The sequence below is a fragment of the Panthera tigris genome, chromosome D1 (genome assembly GCF_018350195.1).
Source record: "Panthera tigris isolate Pti1 chromosome D1, P.tigris_Pti1_mat1.1, whole genome shotgun sequence".
In the NCBI taxonomy this organism is placed as follows: Eukaryota; Metazoa; Chordata; class Mammalia; order Carnivora; family Felidae; genus Panthera; species Panthera tigris.
In genome coordinates, this window is record NC_056669.1 from 12,547,072 (window position 1) to 12,575,026 (window position 27,955).

The following is a 27,955-nucleotide window of genomic DNA, read 5'->3' on the forward strand; positions in this document are numbered from 1 at the left end:
GTAGGTTACAGAAACCAGTGTTTTGATTATTGGTTTTCAAACAGTTTTAAGTAGTGGAGCCTTTTCAAATCAAAACCTTCCCAGAAGTCCAGCACACATATAGGTTAACATGGCTGATATGCTGGCTGAAATGGCGTAGCAGAACTTGTATCCTGCCCACCAGGCACCTAAGTCCTGTTCCTCCAAGCAGTACCTGAAGGACCACCCATAGCACCCAGATTTGTACAGAGCAAGGTTTGAAAATCACAAATCTTGGACCAACTCCTTTATCTGGGAAATAGGCCCAGAGAGCTGAAGTTGTCCAAAGTTGTAAAATTACTGTTGACAAAAGGACTGCAGCTCAGCTTCTTGAATGCTAGGGCACTGTGCTTTCACCTGCTATTCTATATTCCTGGAGGATAAATTCTATCAAATCAGGTTAGCTCCTAGCAGTGGGAGTTCTTAAAAGGAGAGAAAAGTCAAAGGATTTTAGTATCCAGGGGACCTCACTTGGAATTCTGCTCTTCTAGGACTGAGGACATGGTGAATTACCTCACAAGACTTCTCTTGCCACTTGGCAATCATCTTGAGTTGGTCTTTCATGGTAGAAAGAAGAAAATGGGACTTTCTCCAAATATTTTATGACTTTATTGCACTGAATGTCCATGAATCAGAAATTTTAACCATTTCTCCACATTCTTGCCATTAGAAGTATTGACTTCCCATTTGTGAAGAGTGGCAGGACTCTTATCAAGAAGTGTAGGTCCCTTTCATGAGCATTAAATTTTTTTTTCTCTTAAGTAGAAGCCCAATTAGAAAGAACTGATTTGGTTGAATTGGTGGTTTATGGATTAGCCATAGTGTAGATTATTTCATGCTGATTGGGAGTGCAGAGCCAAATACAGCATCTGACAGGACAGCGAATACTTCATAAATGTTTTTAATTAAGTGAATAAATTTCAGAGATGTTAGCTAGCAAATACAGTTTAACAATATATTAATTTGATTTCTGACTACAGATTGAGGTGGGTGGACACTATTTTGCTATATGCAATTGTTATATCAGGCATCAATGATGCCCACATAGAGATCTTGAAAAATGTCCTTAATGGCAAGATACTGGATGTAACCATGAAAATCACTAAATCTTTCCACATCGGTGTTTATCTCCCTGATGTTTTCTGCCTTGATGATAACCATAGTGTCTGGGCTTCTCAGAAGAGGACGCTGAACAGCTTGGTGGACATTGAGGGCCCTTCAGATAAAAACATCAGTGGGGAAGGGTATGAAATGCTGGCCCAGAGAAATAACAATGACGGTGTGTTTATCTCCTCCAGTCTGTCAATGACTCTGGCAATGTACTCAATTTCTTTCACTGAATAGGCCAATGATCCAATCAAGGGATAACCATGTTTTTGCCACTGAATGTTGATATTCTCATCCAAGTCCACAGCAAGTTAGTGTTGAAATTTTCCAGCCTCAGGCAGATCCATTGACTTCAGTGCTGATGACAGGTAATCCCCAAAATCAAAGAAGTGTAAAATTATAAAGATCATAAAGACAGAAGAAAAGGTTTGGTGTTTATCATAAGTTAATCATGACTGATTTATTACTGGTTCAACTGAAAGAATAGCTTTGAAGACTGTTTGAATCAAAAGTGCTACGCAGATAAGAAATTATACATGCTCCCTTGTAGAACCATGCAAAAGCAAATTGGGGATGGAAAAAATTCAAGTAACTTCACTGGAGTGTGATGTAGTTAATTTTTAAGGTATTATTTTTGTACATTTTGTGAGCTGTAGATTAAGCTTATTTGAGGATAGAGAAAGTACTAATTGAAGTATACATTTCAAAAACCAAATAAACCTAATACTCTGTTTCCTTAAGACTGGAATTATATTCTCTGCTTCTGCATTTCCTTTACCTATTCTTAGAATGGGATTGAGCATGTCATCTATAATAATGGTTTTACTATCCATTTGTGAAGGGCTTCATAGTTTACAAAGCACTTATTTGGATTTATACATTCATTCACCTCAAAGCGTGCTCCTCCTTTCCACACACATGTCCCCCTTATCCATTAAGAATACATTCCAAGACCCACAGTGGGTGCCTGAAACTGCAGATAGCACTGAACCGTATATATACTAGGTTTTTTCCTATACATACATTCCTTTGACAAAGTTCAATTTATAAATTAGGCACAGTAAGAGATGAACAATAAAAAGGAGAATAATTATAATATACTGGAATAAAGTTAGATAAATGTGATCTCTCTCTCTCAAAAGATCTTGTTGTACTGCACTCATCCTTTTTCTTTTCTTGTGATGATTTGAGATGATAAAACGCCTACATGATGAGATGAAATGAGGCGAATGATGTAAGTGCTGTGACATGGCCTTTGGCTACTACTGACCTTCTGACAATATGTCAGGAGAATTATCTTCTGCTTCCAGACCACAGGTGATTGTGAGTAACTCCAACTGTGGAAAGTGAAACCATAGATAAAAGGGGGTGAGGGGGGAACTACTGTGTCTACACACACACACACACACACACAGACACACACAATTTAACTACCATGTTATAGAAAACCAAGAGATGAAATGACCTGCTCAAGATTATACAGCTAGTGACAAAATCTGCACTTGAATTTGAACTTCCTCCCAATTCTTGTGAAAACAGTCTACCCAATCTTAGAACCTATGAAAATGTAATATGAACAGAATAAAATGATGTCCTTCAATTTTTCATCCCATAAATTAGACCTTTATCAGACTATCGGGGCCAGCTGCTTTGTAGTTAGAACTTCTGAGGAAAATATATATAAGAGGATTATTAATGCTTTGTAACAAGTGCCATCTTTGAAGTAAAGGGCTACATTTAAAGTTTTAACCCAGGGGGTTTGAAAATGAAGACACTGGAGCATTAGTTGAATGAAAATGGCAGTATCATTGTCTTCATTCTGCTGCTAATTTACTTCAATATCCTTGCCCAAAGCATGCTGTAAAATTTAACTTTTAACAAAATGTGTAACACACATTTTGCTACAATTTAAAAGATTAGACAAAGAGGGAGGTAACTCAGTAATTCAGTACTTTCTATAACCTAAGAGATCCACTGGTACTGAATGTGATGCTAGAGATTACCACCAGACCCTTAATTGTTTAAAGATTACCACAAAACTGAGGTATGGAGGAGTTCGGAGGTCACAATTTAAAACTCTCCCCTTCTGGTGGGAATTCTACATACTGCTTGGAGCCAAGGCCCTACTGATTTTATAATGGGAGGATAGCTTGCCTTCTAAGTTTGAGATCACAAGAGTGGCATCATTCCAGAAAGGCCATAATGGAGCCACATGAGGTGCACTGTCCCCAGTGATGACAGCCAGGACCCAGGACACAATGGGCAGACAGTAACAGTTTTATAGGTAAGAGTGCTAAGATCTACTAGTGAGTTCTGAATTACTTTTTGTGCATCCTTGGTTTAGTAAATAGAGACCGGGACTAAGATTCTAGCCACTGGATTCTAGCCCCAACCTGGATGTTAGATAACTGCATTGAAGTTTTCTAGGCACTTTCTATGTGTCTGTGTGCCTTGCAACGTGTTAAAAATTTTATAACTATTATCTCTTTTAGTATTTATAACTACCAGGTAGTATCATGTGGAGTTGATCGATGAGGAAAATGACGCACTGACAATAAGTAACATGCCAAAGGTCATGGCTCCTAAGAGGCAAAGTTTATATATGATAATACTTAAAAGCATGTGTTTTTTTTGTGCCTAATTCTAACTGATGCAAAGTCATCACCTTGCTCCTGGCATCTCTCTTTTCATGTAATGATACAGTGATGATAGCTTATACTAAAGAGAACTTCACTATGTAACAAACAATTCTAAATGCATTGTATATAATACTTCATTTTACCAGGTGGGTACTATTTTCATCTGCATTTTACAGATGAAAAAACTGCGGGGGACACTAGTTATGTAAATTGCACCAGATTATCCAGGTAGGACATGGAGAAGTCAAATTTTGCTTCCAGGGCAACAGGATCTAAAATCCACACTCTTAAGCATCATCCCAACTGTAGAAAATGGGCAATATCTTATGGTATTTTCAGCTCTGTTAACAATTTTCTGAGCATGCTGGATACAAACTGAGGCATGTATTCTGCAGGGATAGGAATGTAATAAACCTTTTCTATACTTGCTCCCTTCCAGTCAGATAAACATATTGTTTTAAAGGAAAGGGAAGGATGTCTGGAAAAGTTTGGGTATGTTGTGATTAAGAAATATGAAGAAGAGGCATTTCTTATTGCTACCTTGAAATAAAAGTAATTTCTTTAAGAGATATAAATAGTAGCTTAGACTGTGGCATACTGCTGATACTGTTTTTGAAATATTCCATCCACTGGCAGATTGTGGAATCTCCCATTAGATATATAAAATTTCCTCTTAGGCATTCTTTCATTTTGATGATTGGAGCCAAACTACAAGAGACAGGATTCCATGTGTCTTTCCAGACATGTCCACCCGGGATTGTGGATGCCATTCCAAACTCACATTTCTTTTTCATTTGAACTGTTTTTTCTGCCAAAGAATCAGCAAGATAGGATCTTCGAAATATCACCTTATTCATCAGCATTTATTAAGAATCTATTATGTTTTCTAAGTATCCTCTTAATAGGTCATGAGGGAGGGGAAAAAGCCTATTGAAACATCATCCTTTAAATGTCATAGTTTTTTTTAGTAAAATTTTTTTCTGATATGAATTTTCTAAGTGATGCCCATTAATGTTCATTATAGAGAACATGTTTTCTCCCCTTCCCTGCCTCCCCAAGAAAAAGAACACTCTGGGTAAAATTTAAGCATTTATTTGCCTTTCTATGAAAGTTACCAATTCTTGCTTAGTAATAAAAACTCAATTATTTTATCATTCTATCCCTCTTTACCCCCAAGTTTGCTACATTCTGTCACAGCACCTTAAATGCCGTCATCAAACTAAATTCTTTGAACAGAGGGTCCAGAACGGCAGCATAGGAAGACCCTGAACTCACCTTCTCCCATGGACACACCAAATCTACAATTACATATACAGCAATTCCTCCTGAAAAAGTGAGGGCTGATTGAACAGCTTCTGCATGACAAATGATAGAGGGACTACATGGAGAAGGGTAAAAAGATGGGAGCATGGTAACAATAGGAGCCTCATTCCCAATGCAACAACCTCATGGAGGGGCACACATACAGACTTCCCCATCTAAGGGCACAGCAAAAACCAGCTATTTAAAAGGCAACTAGTTTATAAGTGAAGAAAATGCATTAACTAATCCTAGATCATCTGCTAAATAGACAAGGAGCTACTGAAACGCTTTCTGGGGCTGGAGATGCTGGTAAGTGCCATTTTTTGCATTCTCCTTCCATCTTAATAGCATTGATGGGAGCAGAGTCCAAGTGCTCTAGCCAGCTTACTAGGGCTGCCCCAAGCAAGTCCTGTGCCCCTAGTTCACAACAGCTTCAGCTGCCCCTAGAAGAACCACCCCACCCTGCAACCCCCAGTTTGTGCCCTCCCCAGCTCCAACTGTCCTGCCAAGGGGCCCCAGAGTGGCACGCCACAGTATTTCTCCAGGCCATGCTTTACCCAGCCATCCTGCCAAGGTGGCCTAGACTGCCCTGGCATGATATACACCAGGAACCCCTGGCACACACCCACTCCAGACTCAGCCATCTTGTAAGGCACTGTGTGTGACAGGATCTCCTGGCCCAGGCCCACTCCAGGTCCAGCTGTCTTACCAGGGTGGCCCCAGCACAGTACACCCTAGAACCTCATGACCCATGCCTACTCCAGCGCCAGTCATTCTACCAAAGCCACCAGGCACACAGTTTACACAGGGGATGCTCCTGCACAAGCCCACACTGTTAAGACTGAGAGACATGATTATTCTGCCTATTTCATAGAAAAAAAAAAAAGAGTGAAACAAAATGAGGAACTGAGAATTATGTCCCAAATGAAAAAACAAAATAACCCCTACCCCAAAACCTTAATAAAACAGAGATAAGTAATGGTTATAATGATGATCAACAAAATGGAAGAATGGAGAACTTTAAGAGTTAGAAAATATAAAAAAAGCAGAGCCAAAGAATACAAACTGAAATGGAAAATAAATTAGAGTAAATCAGCAGTAGAGTATATACAACAGAAGAATGGGATAGCAATCTGGAAGACAGAATAGTGAAAATCACCGAAACTGAATGACACAAACACTGAAACAAATTAAAAAAATAAAAAATATAAGGATAGTTTAAGGTAGCCATGGGATAACATTAAGCATACTAACATTTACATTATAAGGATCCCAGAAGAAGAGAGAGAAGGAAATGGGCAGAAAAACTCATTTGAATAAGTAATGGCTAAAAACTTCCCTAAGCTGGAGAATGAAATAGACATCCAGGTCCAGGAAGCACAGAGTCCCAAACAAGTTGAATCCAAAGAGATTCATACCAAGACACAGTATGCCAATCAAAATGGCAAAAGTTAAAGGTAAAAAGAGGATCTTAAATCAGGAAGAGAAGGATAACCATATACATAGAAACCCCATAAGGTTATCAGCTGATTTTTAGCAGAAACTTAGTAGGCCAGAAGAGAGTGGAAGGATATAGTTGGAGTGCTAAAAGGAAAAACTTACAATAAGGATACTCTACCTAACAAGGTTATCATTCAGAATTGGAGGAAATATGGAGTTTCCTGGACTAGCAAAAACTGAAGAAGTTAATCACCACTAGACTGGACTTACAAGAAATGATAAAGAGAAAACAGTAGGTCCTATCTGTGTGTGTGTGTGTGTGTGTGTGAGAGAGAGAGAGAGAGAGAGAGAGACAGAGAGAGAGAGAATTTCATTAGTAAAGGCAAATAGGCAGTAAAGGTACTAAAGAGTCACTTAAAGAACTAGTATGAAAGTTAAACACAAAAACAGGTTAAGCCACTATAACTACAATAAGCATTTAAGCGATACACAAGATAAAAAGATGTAAAATAAGACATCAAAAAAAAAAAAAAAACAAAACCAGATGGGGGGAACAAAAAAGTAGTATTTTAGAATGCATTTGAACTTGAACTAACAGCTTAAAAAATATATATATATATGTGTGTGTGTGTGTGTGTGTGTGTGTATGTATGTATGTATATATATATATATATGAACCTTATGATATCCATAAACCAAAAACCTATAATAGATGCACAAAAGAGAAAGGAATCCAAATATAACTGTAAAGAAAATAAGCCAAAAAATAATAATAATTAAAAAAAAGAAAAGAAACCAAAAGGGAAGAGAAGAAGAAGAAAGGAATGGAGGAAACACAGAAAGAACCAGAAAGCAATGAACAAAATAGCAATAAGTACATACCTACCAGTAATTGCTTCAAATTTAAATGGAGTGCTTCAATGGAGAAAAAAGAAAGCACAAATTACCAATGTTAGAAATGAAAAATAAGATTTTACCAAAGATTCTGCAGACATTTAAAAAGTACCAAATCAATATTACAATAAAAATGTATGCCAGAAATTTTCAAAACTTAGATGAAATGGATCAATTCTTTGAAAAATAAAACCAAATCAACAAAAGATGAAATGGAAAATCTGCATAGTCATGTTCATATTAAATACATTTAAAATAAAACACTTCTAAGAAAAAAGAAGGCATAGGGTGGCAAAACAGATAAAAAATGAGACCATTTTTAAGCTGCCTACAAAAACTCACTTCAGATCTAAAGACAAACAGGCTGAAAGTGAAGGAAAATAAGATATTCCATGCAAATGAAAATAAAAAGATAGTATAAAATACTCATATCAGACAAAACAGACTTTAAAACAGAAACTGTAACAAAAGACAAAGGAGGTATCACATAATGATAAAGGAGTGAATCCAAGGAAGGGATATAATGTTTGTACTATTCATGCAACCCAACATTGAAGCATCTAACTACATAAAGCAAATATTTAAAGACATAGGGGGAAATTGATAGTAATAGACTAACAGTAGGAGACTTAAATACTCCACACTTTCATTGATGGGTAGAACATCCAGACAGAAAACCAATAAGGAACAGTGGCCTTAAATGACACATTATAGATATCCACAGAACATCTCATTCAAAAACTCCAGAACACCCATTTTTTTAAAGATGCACATGGAACATTCTCCAGGATAGGTCTCATTAACTTCAAGAAGAGTGACATCAAAACAAGCATCTTTTCCAATCACAACAGTATGAAACTAGTTATCGATTACAAGAAGACCTGGAAAAAACTAAACACATTTATTAAACATTTTACTAAACAACCGATGGATTAAAACAAAATCAAAGGGGAAATAAAAATACCATGAGACAAATGAAAATGGAAACACAACTCTCCTAAATTTGTGGGATACAGCAAAAGCAATTCTAAGAGAGTAATAGTAATATTACTCTAAGAGAGTAATTGTAATTGCTATAGTAATATAGCAAGTAAGCAAGCAAGCAAACAAAAATCCCAAATTAACAATCCAGCTTTATACCTGAAGAAACTAGAGAAAAAGAACAAAGCCTAAAGTTAGGAGAAAAGATGTAATACAGGTCAGAATGGAAATAAATGAAACAGACTGAAAAAAAATAGGAGAGATCAATGGATTAAAGCTCATTCTTTGAAAAGATAATCAATAAATGTCAAGCCAGATTCATCAATAAAAACAAGAGAACATGAAATCCTGAAATGAAAGAGGAGAGTTTATAAAATGATACTACAGATATAAAGTATCCTAAAAGATTACTATGAACAGTCACATGCCAAAAATTTGGAAAACCTAGAAGAAATGAACAGCTTTCTAACTCTGCATCATAAAGAAATAGAAAATCAGAATAGGCCATTACAGGAAATGAAAGTGAGTCAGTAATTTAAAAATTTTCAAAAACCAAGGGTCCAGGACCAGACAGCTTTACAGGTGAATTCTAATCAACACCTGAAGAAAAGTTAATACCTAGTTTTCCCAAACTATTCCAAGAAATTATAAAGAAAGCAATGTTTTCAAACTATTTCACGAGGCCAGCACTACCCTGATAGCAAAACTAGGCAAAGACACTGCCCGCGCGTGCGCGCGCGTGCGCGCGCGCACACACACACACACACACACACACACCCCATTACAGGCCAATATTCATGATCAACTTAGATGACAAAAATCTTTAACAGAATATTAACAAATAAAATTCAACAATACATTAAAAAGATCATATAGCACAATTGACTGGGATTTATTCCAGGAATTCAAGGAAAGTTCAGTATCTGCAAATTAATCAATGTGATATACCGTATTAACCAAACTAGGATAAAAATCCTAAGATCACCTTAATAGATGCATTTTGACCAAACTCAATATACATCTATGACATGAACTCTTAAAGTGAATATAGAAAGAACAGATCTCTACGTAAGAAAGGCAATATATGACAAACCCACAGCTAACACCATACTCAAAAGAGAAAAGCTGAAAGCTTTTCCTCTAAGATCAGGAACAAGACAATAATGTCCACTCTCATCACTTTTACTCAACATAGTATTGGAAGTCCTTGTACAGCAATCAAACAAGAAATAAATGTCATCCAAATTGGTAAGAACTATTACTATTTGGAGATAACATAATACTATACACAGGTAACCATGAAAGCTTCACCAAACTGATTTAATTAACATAAATTCAGTAAAGTTACAAAATACATAATCAATATTCAGAAATCTGTTCTTTCTATACACTAATAACAAAGTAGCAGAAAGACAAATTAAGAAAACAATTCCAATTATACTTGCATCAAAAAGAATAAAATACTTAAGAATAAATTTAACAAAGGAGATTTAAAACCTATCAACTGAAAACGTAAGAAACTGATAAAAGAAATTGAAGATGACAAAATCGTATGGAAAAATATAGTATGCTCACGATAGAAGAATATTGTTAAAACGTCCATACTACTCAAGGCAATGTACAGATTCAATGCAACACTACTCAAAATAAGAATAGTTTTTAAAGAACCAGAACACATATTCCTAAAATTTGTTTGTTACCACAAAAGACCCTGAACTGTGAAAGCAATCTTGAGAAAAAAGACCAAAGCTGGAGGTATCATAGTCTGATTTCAAACTATACTACAAAACTGTAGTAATCAAAACAGTATGTTACTGGCACAAAACAACACATAGATCAATAGAGTAGAATAGAGATACCAGAAATAAACCCACACTCATGTGGTCAATTCGTGTATGAAAACAGAGCCAAGAATATGCAATGGGGAAAACACAGTCTCTTCAATATATGGTACTAGGTTTCCTTTTTAAAGATTACTTTAGCTATTCGGGGTCTTTTCTGGTTCCATACAAATTTTAGAATTGTCTGTTCTAGCTCTGTGAAGAATGCTTGTGTTATTTTGATAGGGATTGCATTGAACGTGTAGATTGCTTTGGGTAGTATTGACATTTTAACAATATTTGTTCTTCCTATCCAGGAGCATGGAATGTTCTCCATTTCTTTGCATCTCCTTCAATTTCTTTCATATGCTTTCCATAGTTTTCAGCATACAGATCTTTTACCTCTCTGGTTAGGTTTATTCCTAGGTATATAATTATTTTTGGAATTGTAAATGGGATCACTTTCTTGATTTCTCTTTCTGCTGCTTCATGTTTGGTGTATAGAAATATAACCAATTTCTGTATGTTGATCTTCTATCTTGCAACTTTGCTGAATTCATACATCAGATCTAGCAGGTTTGGGGTGGTGTCTTTGGGTTTTCTGTGTAGCGGATCATGTCATCTGCAAAGAGTTAAAGTTTGACTTCTTCCTTGCTAATTCGTATGTGTTTTCTTTATTTTTGTATGAGGCTAGGACTATACTAGGAATTCCAGTACTATGTTGAACAGTGGTGATAGTGGACTTACCTGTCATGTTCCTGACCTTAGGGGGAAAGCTCTCAGTTTTTCCCCACCGAGGATGATATTAGCTTGTGGGTCTTTTTTATATGGCCTTTATCATGTTGAAGTGTGTTTCATCTATCCCTACTCTCTTGAGAGTTTTTATCAAGAAAGGATGCAGTATTTTGTCAAATGCTTTTTCTGCATCTATTGACAGAATCCTATGATTCTCATCCTTTCTTTTTATTAACGTGGTATATTATGTTGACTGATTTGTGACTACTGAACCAGTCCTGCGGGCCAGGAATAAATCCCACTTGATCATGGTGAGTTTTTTTTTTAATGTTTATTTTTGAGAGAGAGAGAGAGAGAGAGAGAGAGAGAGAGAGAGAGGCAGAGAGGCAGAGTGAGACACAGAATCCAAAGCAAGCTCCAGGCTCTGAGCTGTTGGCACAGAGCCTGATGCGGGGCTTGAACTCATGAACCGTGAGATCATGATCTGAGCTGAAGGTGGATGCTTAACCAACTGAGCCACCCAGGCATCCCTGTGAATAATTATTTTAATGTACTGTTGAATTCAATTTGCTAGGATCTTGTTGAGAATGGTTCATCAGGAATATTGACCTGTAAGTCTCCTTTTTAGTGGGGTCTCTGGTTTTGGAATCAAGGTAATGCTGTCTTCATAGAATGAGTTTGGAAGCTTTCCTACCATTTCTATTTTTTGGAACAGTTTGAGAAGAACAAGTATTAACTCTTCTCTTTAACTGTCTGGTACAATTCCCCTGGGAATTCCCATCTGGCACAGGACTTTTGTTTGTTGGGAGATTTTTGATTACTGTTTCAATTTCCTTGCTGGTTATGACTCTGTTCAAATTTTCTAATTATTCCTGTTTCAGTTTTGGTGGTTTGTGAGTCACTAGGAATTTGTCCATTTCTTCCAGATTGCCCAGTTTGTTGGAATATAATTTTTCATAGTATTCTCTTATAATTGTTTGCATTCTGTAGTGTTGGTAGTGACATCTCTTTCATTCATGATTTGATCTATCTGGGTACTCTCTCTTTTCTTTTGGGTAAGTCTGGCTAGGGGTTACTAATTTTGTTTATTCTTTCAAAGAACCAGCATTGGGAGGCCTGGGTAGCTCAGTCAATTAAGCATCTGACTTTGGCTTGGTCATGATCTCATGGTTTGTGGGTTTGAACCCCGTGTCAGGCTCTGTGCTGACAGCTCGGAACCTGGAGCCTACTTCAGATTCTGGGTCTCCCTCTTGCTCTGCTCCTCCCCTGCTCATGCACACTCACTCTCTCAAAAATAAACAAACATAAAAAAAAAAACAAAAATAAAGAACGAGCATTTAGTTTCATTGATCTGTTCCACAGGGTTTTTTTGTTTGTTTGTTTGTTTGTTTTGGTTGTTTGTTTCTATATCAAAGCTAGAAGCATCACAATTCCAGATTTCAAAGCTTGATTATAAAGTTGCAATCATTAAGGCAGTATGGTATTGACACAAAAACAGATCAATGGAACATTATAGAGAACTCAGAAATGGACCCACAAACATATGGCAACTAGTCTTTCATAAAGCAGGTAAGAGTATCCAATGGAAAAAAGACAGTCTCTTCAGCAAACAGTGCTGGGAAAACTAGAGAGCAGCATGAAGAATGAATCTGGACCAAATTTTTACACTATACACAAAAATAAATTCAAAATGGATGAAAGACACAAATGTGAGACAGGAGGCATCAAAACCCTACACAAAAAAACAGGCAGTAACCTCTCTGACTTTGGCTGCAGCAACTTCTTTATAGACCTGTCTGTGGAGGCAAGGGAAATAAAAGCAAAAATGAACTATTGGGACCTCATTAAGATAAAAAGCTTCTATACCGCAAAGGAAACAATCAAGAAAACCTAAAGACCACTGACAGAATAGAAGATATTTACAAATGACATATCGGATAAAGTCTTAGTATCCAAATTCTATAAAGAACTTATCAAACTCAACACCCAAAAAATCAAATAATCCAGTGAAGAAAGGGACAGAAGACAAGAACAGACACTTTTGCAAAGAAGACATCCAGATGGCTGACACATGAAAAGATGCTCAACATCACTCATCATCAGGGAAATACAAATCAAAACCTCAATGAGATACCACCTCACACCAGAATGTAAATGGCTGAAACGAACAACTCAGAAAACAACAAATGTTGATGAGGATGCAGAGAAAGGAGAACACTTTTGCACTGTTGGTGGAAATGCAAAGTTGCAACCACTCTTCAAGACAGCATTGAGTTTCCTCAAAAAATTAAAAATATAACTACCCTGTGACCCAGCAATTGCACTACTAGGTATTTATCCAAAGGATACAAAAATACTAATTCAAAGGGGAACATCCACCCCAATATTTATAGAACCATCAGTAAGAGCCAAATTATGGAAAGAGCTCAAATGGCCATCAAGTGATGAATGGATAAAGAAGATTGGTAAATATGCATATACACAATGGAATATTACTGGGTAATCAGAAAGAATGTAATTTTGTAATTTGCAACAATGTTGATCAAACTAGAGTATATTATCCTAAGTGAACTAAGTCAGTCAAAGACAAATATCACGATTTCACTCAAATGTGCAATTTAAGAAACAAAACAGATGGACATAGGGGAAGGGAAGAGAAAATAAGATAAAAACAGAGAAGGAGAGAAACCATAAGAGTCTCTCAAATACAGAGAACAAACTGAAGGTTGCTGGAGGGGAGATGGGTGGGGGGATGGGCTAAATGGGTAATGGGCATTAAGGAGGGCACTTGTTGGGATGAGCACTGGGTGTTATATGGAAATGATGAATTACTGGTTTCTACTCCTGAAACTGATTGTACACTGTATGTTAGCTAACTCGAATTTAAATAAATAAATCAATTAAAAAAAAAACAAAACTAAAAAAAATAAATGGCATTTGGAAAACTGGACAGCTACATGTAAAAGAATGAAACTGGATCATTATCTGATACCATAACCAAAAACAAATTCAAATGGAACCCAATTTGACAATAAATTTCATATATTGAAAAAAAAAATTCAAAATATATTAAAAGACTTGAATTTAAGACCTGAAACCATAAAACTCCTAGAAGGCATAACTAATTTGACACTGGTTTTAGCAACACTTTCAGGGAACAATTTCCTAAGACGAGGGCAATAAAAGCTCATATATACAAATGGGATTACGTCCAACTAAAAAGCTTTTGCACAGTCAAGTAAACCAACTGAACAACACAACAACCTACTGAATGGAATCATAATCCTGTAAGTGGTTAATATCCAATATATAAAAAGAACTTATACAACTTAGTGTAACTCCTCGTACCCCCAACAATCTGGTATTGAGCACAGGACATGAAGAGATTTTGTTTTTCCACAGAAGACATAGAGATGTCTAAAAGACACATGATAACATGCTCAACATCATTAATCAATAGGCAAATGCAAATCAAAGCCACAATGAGAGAGCCAATTTGATGGCTGTGAAGTGTTATCATGAAAGATACAAAAACTAACAAGGATTGATGAGGATGTGGAGAAAAGGGAACCCTGTGCAGTGTTAGTGGGAGTGTAAATTGAAGCAGCCACTATGGAGAACAGTATGGAGTCCTCTCAAAAAAATTAGAAGGAGAAACAGCAGAAGAATCACTAATTCCACTTTGGGGTATTTATTTGAAAAAAACAAGAACACGAACTTGAAAACTCATATGCACCCCTATGTTTACTGCAGCAATATTTACACTAGCCAAGATATGTAAGCAAACTAAGGGCCTACCAATAAGTGAATGTATAAAGAAAAGGTGTGTATGTTAATATATACACACACATATACATTTTGTAAATACACACACACACAATGGAATGCAAGTGAACCATAAAAAAGAATGAGATCTTGCCATTTACAATAGCAGGGATGAACCTACAGGGTACTATGCTAAGTGAAATAAGTCTGACAGGAGAAGACAAATAAATGCCCTATAATTTCACTTATATGCAAGCAAAAACCAAGAGGGGAAACTGTAATGAACTCTTTTTTTTTTCTAATTTTTGAGAGAGAGAGAATGCAAGCACACACACATGCACACACACAAGTGGGGGAAGGGCAGAGAGAGGGAGAGAGAATCCCAAGCAGGCTTTGTGCCATCAGTGCAGACCCTGATGTGGGTTTCAAAACTCATGAATGGTGAGATCCTGACTTGAGTTGAAATCAAGAATTGGACCCTTAACCGACTAAGGTGCCCAGGCACCCTCCCCCAACTTTGTTTTAATGAACTAACTCTTAGATGGTAGGTTGCAAACCTTTAGATGGTTATTTTTAGGTTCTTAGTGATGTGGGAAGGGGATGATGGTGGTGATGTGGAGAGGTAAACACCTAGGTGTAAATTGGGAGAGAATTTTGATATTTGAAGGTGACTGTGTTGGATGATCAGGTAATTTGTTGCCTATTAATAGATTAATGGTGAGTTCCACTTCTTAAAACAGGTTTACGATAGCCTAGTGATTCCAATCATTCATTCACTTGGGTAACTGATATCTTGGCCCACCACAGAGAAGCCTGATACCCAGAGTACCAACAGGACTGATAACAATGAACAAGTCACCTGAAGAAAGAAACGCTTTAAATGGATTTAGTACTGGCACCTGGGCAGCTCAGTAGGTTAAATGTCTGACTTTTTGATATCAGCTCAGGTCATGATCTTGCTGTCCATGGGATTGAGCCTCACACTGGACTCTGTGATGACAGCATGGAGTCTGGGATTCCCGCTCTTCCTCTCTCTCTGCCCCTCCCCTGTATATTCTCTCTCTCTCTCTCTCACAATAAATAAATAAATATTGAAAAATAAATGGGCTTAGTATTAAGCACAAGTCATTAATTATCTACTGCTTCGGTTACTTCTTAATTCTACGAATTGACTACTGTACCCACAGTTCTAGGCCACTGATTATATTTCCCTTTCTTTGTTTACTAGCCCAGGGGGTGCAGATACCCAGAAGATGTGCAAGGTAATTTACAGAAGAATATACTCGAGCACTTACTTACATGTATATTTCTGATTCCCTTTTAAGTTTTTATTCTGTTTATGTACCTTTTTGTTTCAATGATAAGGGTTAAATATTCACAAGGATTGGGGACTACTGGAAAGTAAACACTGTCCCCAAATGAATTCAAAGACCTTTTCTAAAACGGCTCTTTATAGAGTCCCAAAATGGACATACTCCTAGCACTTTCACTAGATCAACATGTAGGCTAAATCATTACCATATTTTCCCAGGTAGTCTCCAGACTATAATTATTTACCTTTCGAAGAGTCTCCATTCTTGTTTGCTGAGATAAGAAACATCCTTGTTTTTGGAATGCATGTGAGTGAGTGCAGCACAGGACATGTGCTGAGGTCTCACACAGTGGAAAGCTACTTGCTCCTGCGTATCCAGGTATGCACATAGCTCAGTGCTTGAGTTTAAAACCAGGCCACAATCAGTATTGACATGGGAGGTGCCCCTGGCAAACTGGCCTGTGAAGATCGCCCTGTCACAGCCTTGGTTCCTTGCCTCCAGAGAGCTGACACCCCTTCCCTGGGGTGGATGAGCAGAAGAGACAGAGATAACTGGCCTTCGCAGGGCGAAGCTGACAAGATGCCATTGTTGAAGTCTGTCGCCTTTCCTGAAGCACCTGCCTTCAGATCTGGGGAGGACATCCCGGCCTCAGGAAATCCCCACCATACATCTTCCTGTGTCCCAAGTGGCCCCTTACCTCCAGAAGGAGGTCTAGCTGATCCCCCCTCCAGTAGGCATCTCGAGGGTGAAGGACGGTGGCTCTGCTGTGTGCAGCACTGGTGGTGGTGTTCACGTAGGTGAAAGGTCTGGGTGGGATCAGCTGGTCTAGTTTCTCCATGATTCCCTTTATTCTCAGCTCAGTCTCTGCTGATCAAACTACTGGATGCAGTAGTACTTCAGGACATGAAGGCTTCATGATAAAATTCCAGTGATAGAGGGAGATGGGCGTCTTAAGTGTAGTCCATATCTGAGGTGATAATGAATACAATAAAGAACATAATGTCTTTATGTAATATAATCATTTTTGGTAGGCTAGCCAACTTCGATCTTTTTAGAATAAGAGCAGATGCAAAACCTGAAATAAAATGATACGGAGATTTTATTATCATATATGTTTCATGGGAAAAATAAGTTTCCTCGAATTTGGTGGTGGAACTGCACTTTTCACCAGCTAATCTATTTGGGTTCTAGGATCTTCTTCCCTAAAGTGGTGATGATAAAATATACTTTTACTGGGGCACCTGGGTGGCTCAGTTGGTTAAGCGTCTGACTTCAGCTAGGTCATGATCTCACAGTTTGTGAGTTCAAGCCCCGCTTCAGGCTCTGTGCTGACAACTCAGAGCCTGGAGCCTACTTCAGATTCTGTGTTTCCCTCTTTCTCTGCCTCTCCCCCACTCTTGCTCTCTCTCTCTCAAAAATAAATGATCATTAAAAATTTTTTTTTAAAAATACACTTTTGCTGGGCAATTGTGAAGACAGGAAAAATTTTTTTTTAACTGCATAGCACACAATTTTTATTGCTGTTTTATTATTTAATCTTAAAGCTAGAACTCAGTCATTAAAAATATTCTTAAGAAAATGTTTAAGGGGCGCCTGGGTGGCTCAGTCGGTTAAGCGGCCGACTTCGGCTCAGGTCATGATCTCGCGGTCCGTGAGTTAGAGCCCCGCGTCAGGCTCTGTGCTGACAGCTCAGAGCCTGGAGCCTGTTTCAGATTCTGTGTCTCCCTCTCTCTCTGACCCTCCCCCGTTCATGCTCTGTCTCTCTCTGTCTCAAAAATAAACGTTAAAAAATTTTTTTTAAAAAAAGAAAATGTTTAAGATGCATGGGGATTTTATGTAAAATATGATTTTTTTTTCTGTTCTTTTATACTCTGCTTAAACATTTTATGCTATTAGTATTTTTCAGATTGTTCTAGTTAGGAGATAATCAACATAGGTTTATAAAAATATCTATTTTCTAATCATAAAATACCACTGATTATTAAAATGCTTTTTTTTTAAGAGTTTATTTATTTTGAGAGAGAGAGAGAGAGAGAGAGAGAGAGAGTGGGGGGGCACACATGTGAACAGGGGAAGGAAAGAGACAAGGAGAGAAAATCCCAAGCAGGCTCTGGGCTGTCAGTGTGGAGCCCAACATGGGACTTGACTCACAGAACATGACCTGAGCTGAAATCAAGGATCAGAAACTTAGCCCACTGAGCCACCCAGGTGCCCCTGAAATAACACTGATTATTAAAAATGGGAGATGTGAAACTGTATAGGGGATATAAATCAGTGATAATTATACCAACCATTGATAATTATTATTAATCTTGTGATTTTTCTTTCATTTTTCTGTATGCCATTTAACATGATTATGAACAAATTAAATATTACCAATGAATTTTGATTTAAAAATAGTATTGTTAAAAACTTCACCTTATGTCACTGGCTCATATAGTATTCCAGCCTATGGGTACAACTTAACAGTTCACCTATTTCCATCTTTGGATTTTTATTGCATTCAACTTTTACAATCCTGTGAAGAACACTTTTGGTATAAATCTTTGCAATCCAAGTTATTTGCTGAGAACTCAGAAACAGAATTATTGGTCCAAGGTGGTGAATACTGTTAAAGCTCTTAACACATGATGGCAAATAGTTTTCCAGAAATGTGGTGCTAATTTGTGCCTGAAGGAGAAGTGAATGAGAATTCTAGTCTTACAACATGCTTTCGACACTGGCTAGCTCAATTTTAGAGATATTTACCTGGATTAAAACCTAAGTCTGTCACCCACTAGTTACACAAACTTGGTTAAGTTTGTTAACTTCTCTGTTCGTCAGTTTCATCATCTAAAAAACTGAGTCATAAAGATACACACCTTATATGTTATTGTATTAATGGACTAACATGAAAAACATTGGGAATGGTACCTGGGACACACTAAGTGTTTGTATTGCCATCCCTGGTGTTTGATAAAAATGCTTTTATAAAGAAAAATATCAACATATCAAATAACAAAATGATAATCATAGTAATTATAGTAATATCTCACAATTTTCAATAAAGGCAGAATAACTTGTGTTAGACCAATTCTGCAGATAACAATAAGCCAAAAATAAAGAAAATCCTTCCCATAGCGCTAGAGAGTTACCACTAGCAGCTTGACACTGGAGGGAAGTTGAAACTTGGAATAAGGAACAGCACTGGGCTTGCATTATAAGGGGTGCTAACTCAAGTTCTTCAAACAGAAGGGAAATTCAACAAATAGAAACATGGATATTCTGGAAGGAATGAAAAACACCAGAAATGGTAACAATAAGGATAAATATAAAATTCTAAATGTTTGTTTCCTAATTTAAAATTAATGTAATTATTATTATTTTTTAAAAGTTTTTTCTAAAGTTTATTCATTTATTTTGAGAGAGAGAGAACACGAGCACAGCAGAGGGAGAGAGAGGGAATCCCAAGCAGGCTCTGCACTGTCAGCACATAGCCCGATGAGGGGATCCATCTCATCTACCGTCAGATCATGACCTGAGCTGAAACCAAGAGTCAGATGCTTAACTGACTGAGTGCCCCAAAATGTTTGCTTATTTTTGGGAGAGAAAGAGCCCAAGCAGGGGAGAGACAGGGGCACAGAGGATCCAAAGCAGGCTCCATGCTGACAGCAGCCAGCCTGATGCGGGGCCTGACCTCACAAACTGTAATTTCATGACCTGAGCCAAAGTTGGATGCTCAACTGGCTAAGCTACCCAGGCACCCCTAAAATGCATGTAATTATTTAAAGTAAAAACCAATTTTGTAATAATATGAAAACTACAACATAAAGAATGGGGAGATGAGTCAGTGGAAGTAAATAGTTGAAAGGTTATTACAGATTACATGAAGTAGCACGATATTAACTATAAAAGAGTGTATATAATAATACCTACAAGAAACACTTAAAAAAAACCCTTATAGCTGTAAAAATAATAAAGAAACTAAAAGGAAATTCTAAAAAAATTCAATTCATCCCAAAAGAGGAACAGAAGGGCCAAAGAGAAAACAAACAGCAAGTTGGTGGATTTAAATCTAGTGAATAATTTTATTAACAGTAAATTGCCTAGGGCACCTGGGAGGCTCAGTTAGTTCAGCGTCTGACTCTTGATTTTGGCTCAGTTCATCATCTCATGGTTAGTGATTTCAAGCCCCACATTAGGCTCTGCACTTACAGCATGGAGTCTGCTTGGGATATTCTCTCTCTCTCTCTCAAAATAAATAAATATAAACATTAAAAAACCAGTAAGTTGACTAAGCATATTTTTTTTAATTTTATTTTTAAGTAATCTCTACATACAATTTGGGTTTGGACTCATAGCCCCAGGATCAAGAGTCATGTGCTCTATTGACTAAGCCAGCCAAGTGTCTCTATTTGCTGTCTAACAAGAATGTAGGTTAAGTATGAAGTTATCTACAGACTGAAAGTGAATGGATGGAAATTAATATACCATTTAAGCATAAAAAAGCTAATATTAAAATAGACTTCAAGACAAAACATGTTACCAGACATAAAGATGGACATTTACAAGTGCTAAAAGTCAATTTGCTAGAAACATAGGAATCATAAATGTGTATGTACCTACACATCCATGTATTTATATGTGAAAAAAAATTGACAGAATTCAAGAGACAGATCAAGAAATTCACAATAATTAGAAACTTAAAAACCTATTTTAGTTGCTATAGGAACTAGATAAGAAATAAATAATAAACTAGAAGATAGGAACATTATCAGAGTAATTTCTTAATCATCAGATATTATCAGATAATTCTCAGAATTTTTAATTGTTATAACTTCAAATAAAAAACTTAAGTAATTTTTAGTATGACAGAATTATACTTCGTGCAAAAAACTTGTTGGTGAAAATAAATAGGAAACTCCTGATTCAAGAAGGAGGACAAGGGATATATTATATCCTCAATTTCCCACAGAAATGAAAGACAGAAAAGTAAAAAACTTAAAACTTTCTAAGTATTCTTGGAAATAGGAAGAGGTACCTTAATTAGACCAGAATTTGTGAGAAGTCTGAAAAAGAGCAGGGCTTGGCTGGCTCAGTCAGTAGAATACATGACTCTTGATCTTGGGGATCGTGAGTTCAAGCCCCACGTTGGGTGGAGAGATTACTTAGAAAGAAAGAAAGAAACAAACAAACAAAGAAATGTCAACAGTAAAATGCAGGAAAAGTAAAAGGCAGAGGAGATTAGATCAATGAAGAAAACCATGGCTCCAAATGCATGTCAGTGAGAGTTCTGCACAAGATGGAAACCACTTCAGGGCTACTACAAACCTGGAGGAAATTGATGATTGGATTAAGAGGTGGTAAAGGAGTGGCCCATAGGAGGAGTATTGGGATGGTTAATACTTCCCTATTTTTCCCCTTGTGCACGGCCAGGCAGATAGAAATGGGAACTTTTGTACTCTACTGTGAGTAAAAGCTATAGAAATTTAAGTTTGAGGGTGCAGGGTAGGACCCTGCATGTGTGGCAACACCCTAGACAAATGCAGAGCATTTGTTGCCTTGAGTACTTTCTGCAGCTGAGCTACAAACATGCTGGAGAAAATAGGTGACAGTACTCAGAGGCCTGGCCACCACAGAATCTTAAGTATAAGAATGTACACCCAGCCAAGAATTAGTGAAATTTTTATGAAAGCCAACTCATGAAAGAAAAGGTATTAAGTTCAATAAAGAGAAAACAAAGTAATAGACACAGAAAAAGCAAAACAAGACTTTAAAGCAAGTATATTTCTATCAGCAGAGAAATTTCAGGTGATCTTTGCATCCATAAATTAATGAATCAGAGACCATGGAAAACAAAATCTTGTTCAATATGCAAAAGTCAACTGTATTCCTTTACATCAGCAACAAGGAATTAGAAAATGTATTTAAAAAACACTATTTACAACAGCAACAAAAAATTATAAAATAATGCCTAGTTATAAATCTAATAAAAGATATACAAGACATATATGCAAAATTTATTAAAATTTACTGAATGATCTTAAAGACCTAAATAAATGGAGAGAGATTACATGGTGCTAAAGACCAAAATAATGTTATGAACATGTCAGTTTTCCCAAGTTGATCTACATGGTTAATATAATGCACATAAAATTTAGGTAAGATTTTTTCCAGCAAATTTGGCAGACCGACTGTAAAACATATAAAGAGTAAAGGGTTGAGACCAGCCAGGAACATTGTGAAGTAGGTTAAGCAAAGGTAACTTGACCTACAAGTTTTTAAGAGTAACTATGAAGCAAATTATTATTATATTAATTATAGCAATGCAGCATTAATATGGGGAAGATACATTAGTCAGTGGAGTAGTACAAATGGAGGAGGATCTGTACTTATCAGAAATTTTGATATATGACAAAAAATGTCATGACAAATCAGCAGTGAAGAAAACTACTACAAAGTAAGAACGGAAAAGGTGATCATCCATAAGGAAACAAAAATCAGCAAGAAAAAACTCAGATCCGTCACAGGATTAAAAGTCTAAAGCAACCTTTAAAGGTTTAAGTAGAATATTTAGATAAATAATCTGACACCGAAATAGGGAAGGGTTTCTTAATCCTCAAAAAGAATCAACTGTTTAAAAAGGCGGATTTTACTATATCAACATGAAAAGGTGTTGTGCAGAAATGTCATTAAAGAAATGAACAAACAAGCTACACATGGGGAGAAAATCATCACAGATGTGTATGTAAGTGACAGAGGAAGAATGTGTGCACGCGTGCGCGCGCATGTGCGCGCACACACACACACACACACACACACACACTATTATCCTCTCCTGTGCTCCGTAATGGTTATCAAACATGTTAGTTCTTCAAGGTTGTGTAAGCTTTTCAAATTCCCGTACTACGATGTATAACTCTGGTTGTTTGGACTTTCCTAGAACAGGTGAGGTAGGAAGTAAAATCATACTTCTGTAAGACACAGAAAGAGATTCCTTTGTGGAGTGTTGGAAAACTGTAAACGTGATCCAGGAGGCAAATATAAACAGTACTAACAGTAACTTAGGATTTTTCATACTTGTCATGATTAGGATCCCACAAGAGAGAATACAAAACAAACACACACACAGCACAAAAGAAATGCAGAAACACATAAAAAATGTCTAACTCCTGATTCTTTTGTCCTAAGTTTCTACCAGCACAGAACCCTGCCTCCCTCCCACCCCAGCATCTCTTACTATCCCACCAACGGCCACCTTTGGCTATCAACTTGTCCCTTCAACTGAAGCGCTATTCTGAGACATGAGAGCCCACCATGGACTCTATGAAACTGAGCTGTTAATGGCCGGTAAGATGCAGGATTGCTAATGTTGAGGTCAAGTCTCCTGGCTAGTTTTTCACCTAACAGGTTTATTATACTCTTCCCTTAAACACAAAATGTAGACACAGAACACCTCAGCAAATGTTGACCGTGATCGTCACATTATCCCCGGGCCCTTTTAATATCACTTGATTTTCCCAGCATCTTTATTATAATTCTTATGTTCCTTATTCTTAATTAGCCTTTTTAGTATCACTGAAGATTGAAAATATTTTAAAACTTATATTTAAAAACTTCAACGTTTTTCCATTGTTACATCTTAATTTCTGTCTTTGTGCAAGAACTTCAAGTTGTATTTTAAAAGCATATTGCTTAGTGGTTCTTGGGTAGCTCATTTGGTTAGGTGGCTGACTTTGGCTCAGGTCACGATCTCATGGTTGATGAGTTTGAGCCCTGCACTGGGCTCTCTGCTGTCGACACAGAACTCACTTCGGATCCTCTGTTCCCATCTCCCTCTGCCCTTCCCCCACTCCTGCTCTTGCTCTCTAAAAAATAAATAAGCATTAAAAAAAAGATTGCTCGAGTGCTTCCTTTCTAAAATTTTCCATCTTTTAAATGACTCTCCCCTAGAAACACCTCCTATCCCAGATTCCCAGTTTATACATAGACATTAGAAGTCTGGATACCCAAGAAAAAATGTTACCTTTTCCCTCACCTGCACAGTTGTGAAAATGTTTTCATACCTTTAAAGATTGTGTTTAATATACATAGGAACTACCATAAGCTGAGTGTTGAGGCTTTGTTCTGAAGCCACAAGAGTACAACTGGGGTGCATCTCCTCTGTGCCAAAAGAAAACACAGGCAAATTTGCCTGCATGCTTTTAATTTGGAAACACAATCTTCTGCTTATTTCAGCAAAGCTATCAGGCATGCCAACTCCACCTTAAGGGGGTGTCTGAATCACAAGCTGTGGTTATCAGTTCATGCAAAATGGGGGAGGAAAAATGAAATTCTTCGAATAATTTTAATGTCTTTAGACTTTATTAGTCTAGTTATAGTACATACACAATAAACACCTGATGAAGTAAAGAGTGGATTTAACTCAATGATTCTTCACCTGAAAAACTGTAACTGCCTAGTTTCCATCTGAGCCTTGTCATCAAGACCCAGTTGCCAGGATTCAAGTGCATATTATCTTGTACATTGTAGGTACTCAATAAAATTTGAATTGAACTGATGGAACCTCAAATACAATGTAGGCAAGACAATGATATTAACTCTCAGAACAACAGCGTAATAGCTTACAGTCATGAGTTTGAATCCATCTGGGATTTGGATTCTTAAATTTATAGAAATGGTGCCAGAAAGAGCAGGTACCCGAGGCAATTGTACCAGTGCCCATAGAAAGCAGTAGCTGATTACACTGTGGATCCCTCCACAGTCTCATTTGTGCTGTCCCACACAGGAAGTTAAGCATAAACATGTCTGTTTGTCTATTTAAGAATCAAGATCTGTTTCATAAGCACATAATAATCCTTTCAACATCTTTGATTATGCTTTACTGAACCGGCGTTAACAATACTTCTTTAGGTCTTCACATGAGGACAGTTGGAGAAGCTGTTTGAACTTAATGTGTATGACTGGGTCCAGGATTGCTCAATTCTGCCCTAGGGACCCTTTAAGAGATAAAGATTTACAGTTCTGGTTTGGTTGCTCCTTAGGAGACTAATGTTAGCAATCATCCAAGTTTACCACCCACTCTAACACACAGATTTATGCATTTTAATTTGCTCTAGTTATATTGATGTTGACATTTAGTGTCAACCTGGCATTTCTTCCTGAAGCAAGAATAACAGATATGCTGGACTTAACTGAGAGCACAGAAGAGAATTTAAATGGTTTGTCCCGATTATCTAGTATGCTTGCAAACAGAGCTGAGATCAGGATTCCTGTCACTCTGACCTCTGATTTAGAGCACTTGACAGCACTCAGCATTACTCCAACACGAATGGTATAACCAAGTTCATGTAGATCCTTGTGGTTCATATATTTATTGTCCATTATGCTTAAAAGACTCCCACCCCCTTTAACCACTCAAAAGCCTCATGTGAGCAAGATAAATGGTCCTCCTTATGTGTGCTCTCCTTGCAGTTAGTGTGTATCTTGGTCATTATCTTTGATTGAGTAGCTTCCTTTCCCCTATGTTTATGGGTCTAAATGAGGGATATAAACATGAGAGCTCAACCAGGGGAAAAAAGGGTCATGTATTTGCACAGTAAAATACAAGCAAGGAGATCATCAGTTCTTGGGGGGGTATGAGTAGGGTAAGAGTAGTGCTGGCCAGGATCTAAAAGAGCCCAAGGAAAATGGGCACATTGCCAGCATCAGCCAAGTGAAGAACAGATATCCAGGGAACGGTCACTGGAGCCTGAGCCACAAGTCAGGGAAATGGCTGCTGTGGCTCCCGCAAACAAGATGTGCCTCATTGCCAAGGTGTCAGTGCTGATAGTAGGAGGGATCCTGTCTGTGGGATCTGAGTATCCATGGAAGGATGAGAGAAAATGCAAAAAAAGACTCAGAATTCCTTTTACCTTCATAGGAAACATCTTTCACACTGCTAGTAAATAACAATATAATCATTTGTGTTTGCAATACGTGTAATCCAGCTTCATGAAATTTTGACACTTTCTCACATTTTAGAATCCTGAGAATTTTAGGGGTAAGATAAAACCCTCCCAGACCCCCTAACATGTTCTAGTGCCTTATGGAGATCTATCTTCTTTTGAAAACTGTCTGCTCATGTCTTCTGTCCATTTCTTCACTGGATTATTTGTTTTTTGGGGGTTGAGTGTGATTAGTTATTTATAGATTTTGAATATATCTAATATGTCATTTGCAAATATCTTTTCCCATTCTGTCAGTTGTCTTTTAGTTTTATCCAATGTTTCCTTTGCTCAGCAGAAGGTTTTTATCTTGATGAGGTCCCAATAGTTCATTTTTGCTTTTATTTCCCTTACCTCCACAGACATGTCTAGAAAGAAGTTTCTGCGGCTGAGGTCAAAGAGGCTGCTGCCTGTTTTATTCTCTAGGATTTTGATGATTTCCTCTCATAGTTAGGTCTTTCATCCATTTCGAATTTATTTTTGTGTATGGTTTAAGTGGTCCAGTTTCATTCTTCTGCATGTCTCTGTCCAGTTTTCCCAGTGCTACTTGTTGAAGAGACTGTCTTTTTTCTATTGGATACTCTATCCTGTTTTGTTGAAGATTATTGGCCATATATTTTAAAAATCAGTAAGCTTTAAATCTGGAAGCTTTAGAAATTAGTGGGACTTAACATTAGGAGAGCCAGAGGGTGACAGAAGTGGAGTCCTCACCCTTCAAGAGTCAGCATGTGAAAAAGCCTTGCCTGAGACAACACACAAAAGCAGCAGTTGAAAAGGGGGGCGTACATGAAGGAGATTTACTGACTAATTTTAGGACATGCGCAAGAGGGGCAGGGATTTGTAGGTGATTTGTCCAGGAACAAAAGGGCTGGCAGGTACTTTTTTCTTGCCTTCTGCTAGCCCAGAATGCTGGATGCTTCTAGGAGACCATAATAACACTCTCCATCTACTTTGCTTTCACCATGTGTCCTGCCCTGGTGATTCCCTTATGGACCTGCTTGCCCAAGTCCCTCATCTTAGCACATACTCATCCAAAGTGATTACTACCCTGCCACACCCAGCAGGAAGCCCTATCTAGGACCAGCATCCCTCAAAAATGACTCCTGCCCTGGGAAGGGATGGCAATAACTCCACACACCAGCACACCTGTAGTTCCTGCAGCCTTGGCTCTGAGCTGGCTGTGCAGAGTGCAAGCCCTGCCTTTCAGCACACAGAGAGCCAGGCTGAGGGTTGGTTGCACCCACCAGCAAGCCCATGGCAGCTACAGCCAGGCAACTCAGCAGTTACGAACAACCCATGCCCTGTACACCACAGCAGGTGAAGTGGGTCATTGCAGCCAGTTGGGCTGAGATGGGAGATGACCCAAATAGAAAAAATCATGAATGAAAATGGAATTATTACAACCAATCCCTCAGAGATACAAACAATTATCAGGAAATACTATGAAAAATTATATGCCAACAAATTGGACAACCTGGAAGAAATGGACAAATTCCTAAACACCCACACTCTTCCAAAACTCAATCAGGAGGAAATAGAAAGCTTGAACAGACCCATAACCAGCGAAGAAGTTGAATCGGTTATCAAAAATCTCCCAACAAATAAGAGTCCAGGACCAGATGGCTTCCCAGGGGAGTTCTACCAGACGTTTAAAGCAGAGATAATACCTATCCTTCTCAAGCTATTCCAAGAAATAGAAAGGGAAGGAAAACTTCCAGACTCATTCTATGAAGCCAGTATTACTTTGATTCCTAAACCAGACAGAGACCCAGTAAAAAAGAGAACTACAGGCCAATATCCCTAATGAATATGGATGCAAAAATTCTCAATAAGATACTAGCAAATCGAATTCAACGGCATATAAAAAGAATTATTCACCATGATCAAGTGGGATTCATTCCTGGGATGCAGGGCTGGTTCAACATTCGCAAATCGATCAACATGATACATCACATTAACAAAAAAAAAAAGAGAAG

General features: G+C 37.5%; 1 protein-coding gene across 1 annotated transcript; it reads right to left on the reverse strand.

Annotated features, from left to right (window-relative positions):
- Positions 1-951: 951 nt before the first annotated feature.
- NXPE4 (neurexophilin and PC-esterase domain family member 4) lies at positions 952-25,377 on the reverse strand. The gene is given in 7 exon segments (XM_042958932.1): positions 952-1,313; positions 1,316-1,483; positions 4,363-4,472; positions 16,259-16,508; positions 16,511-16,657; positions 16,660-16,981; positions 25,279-25,377. Coding segments are annotated over 7 exon segments (1,458 nt in total).
- Positions 25,378-27,955: the final 2,578 nt, after the last annotated feature.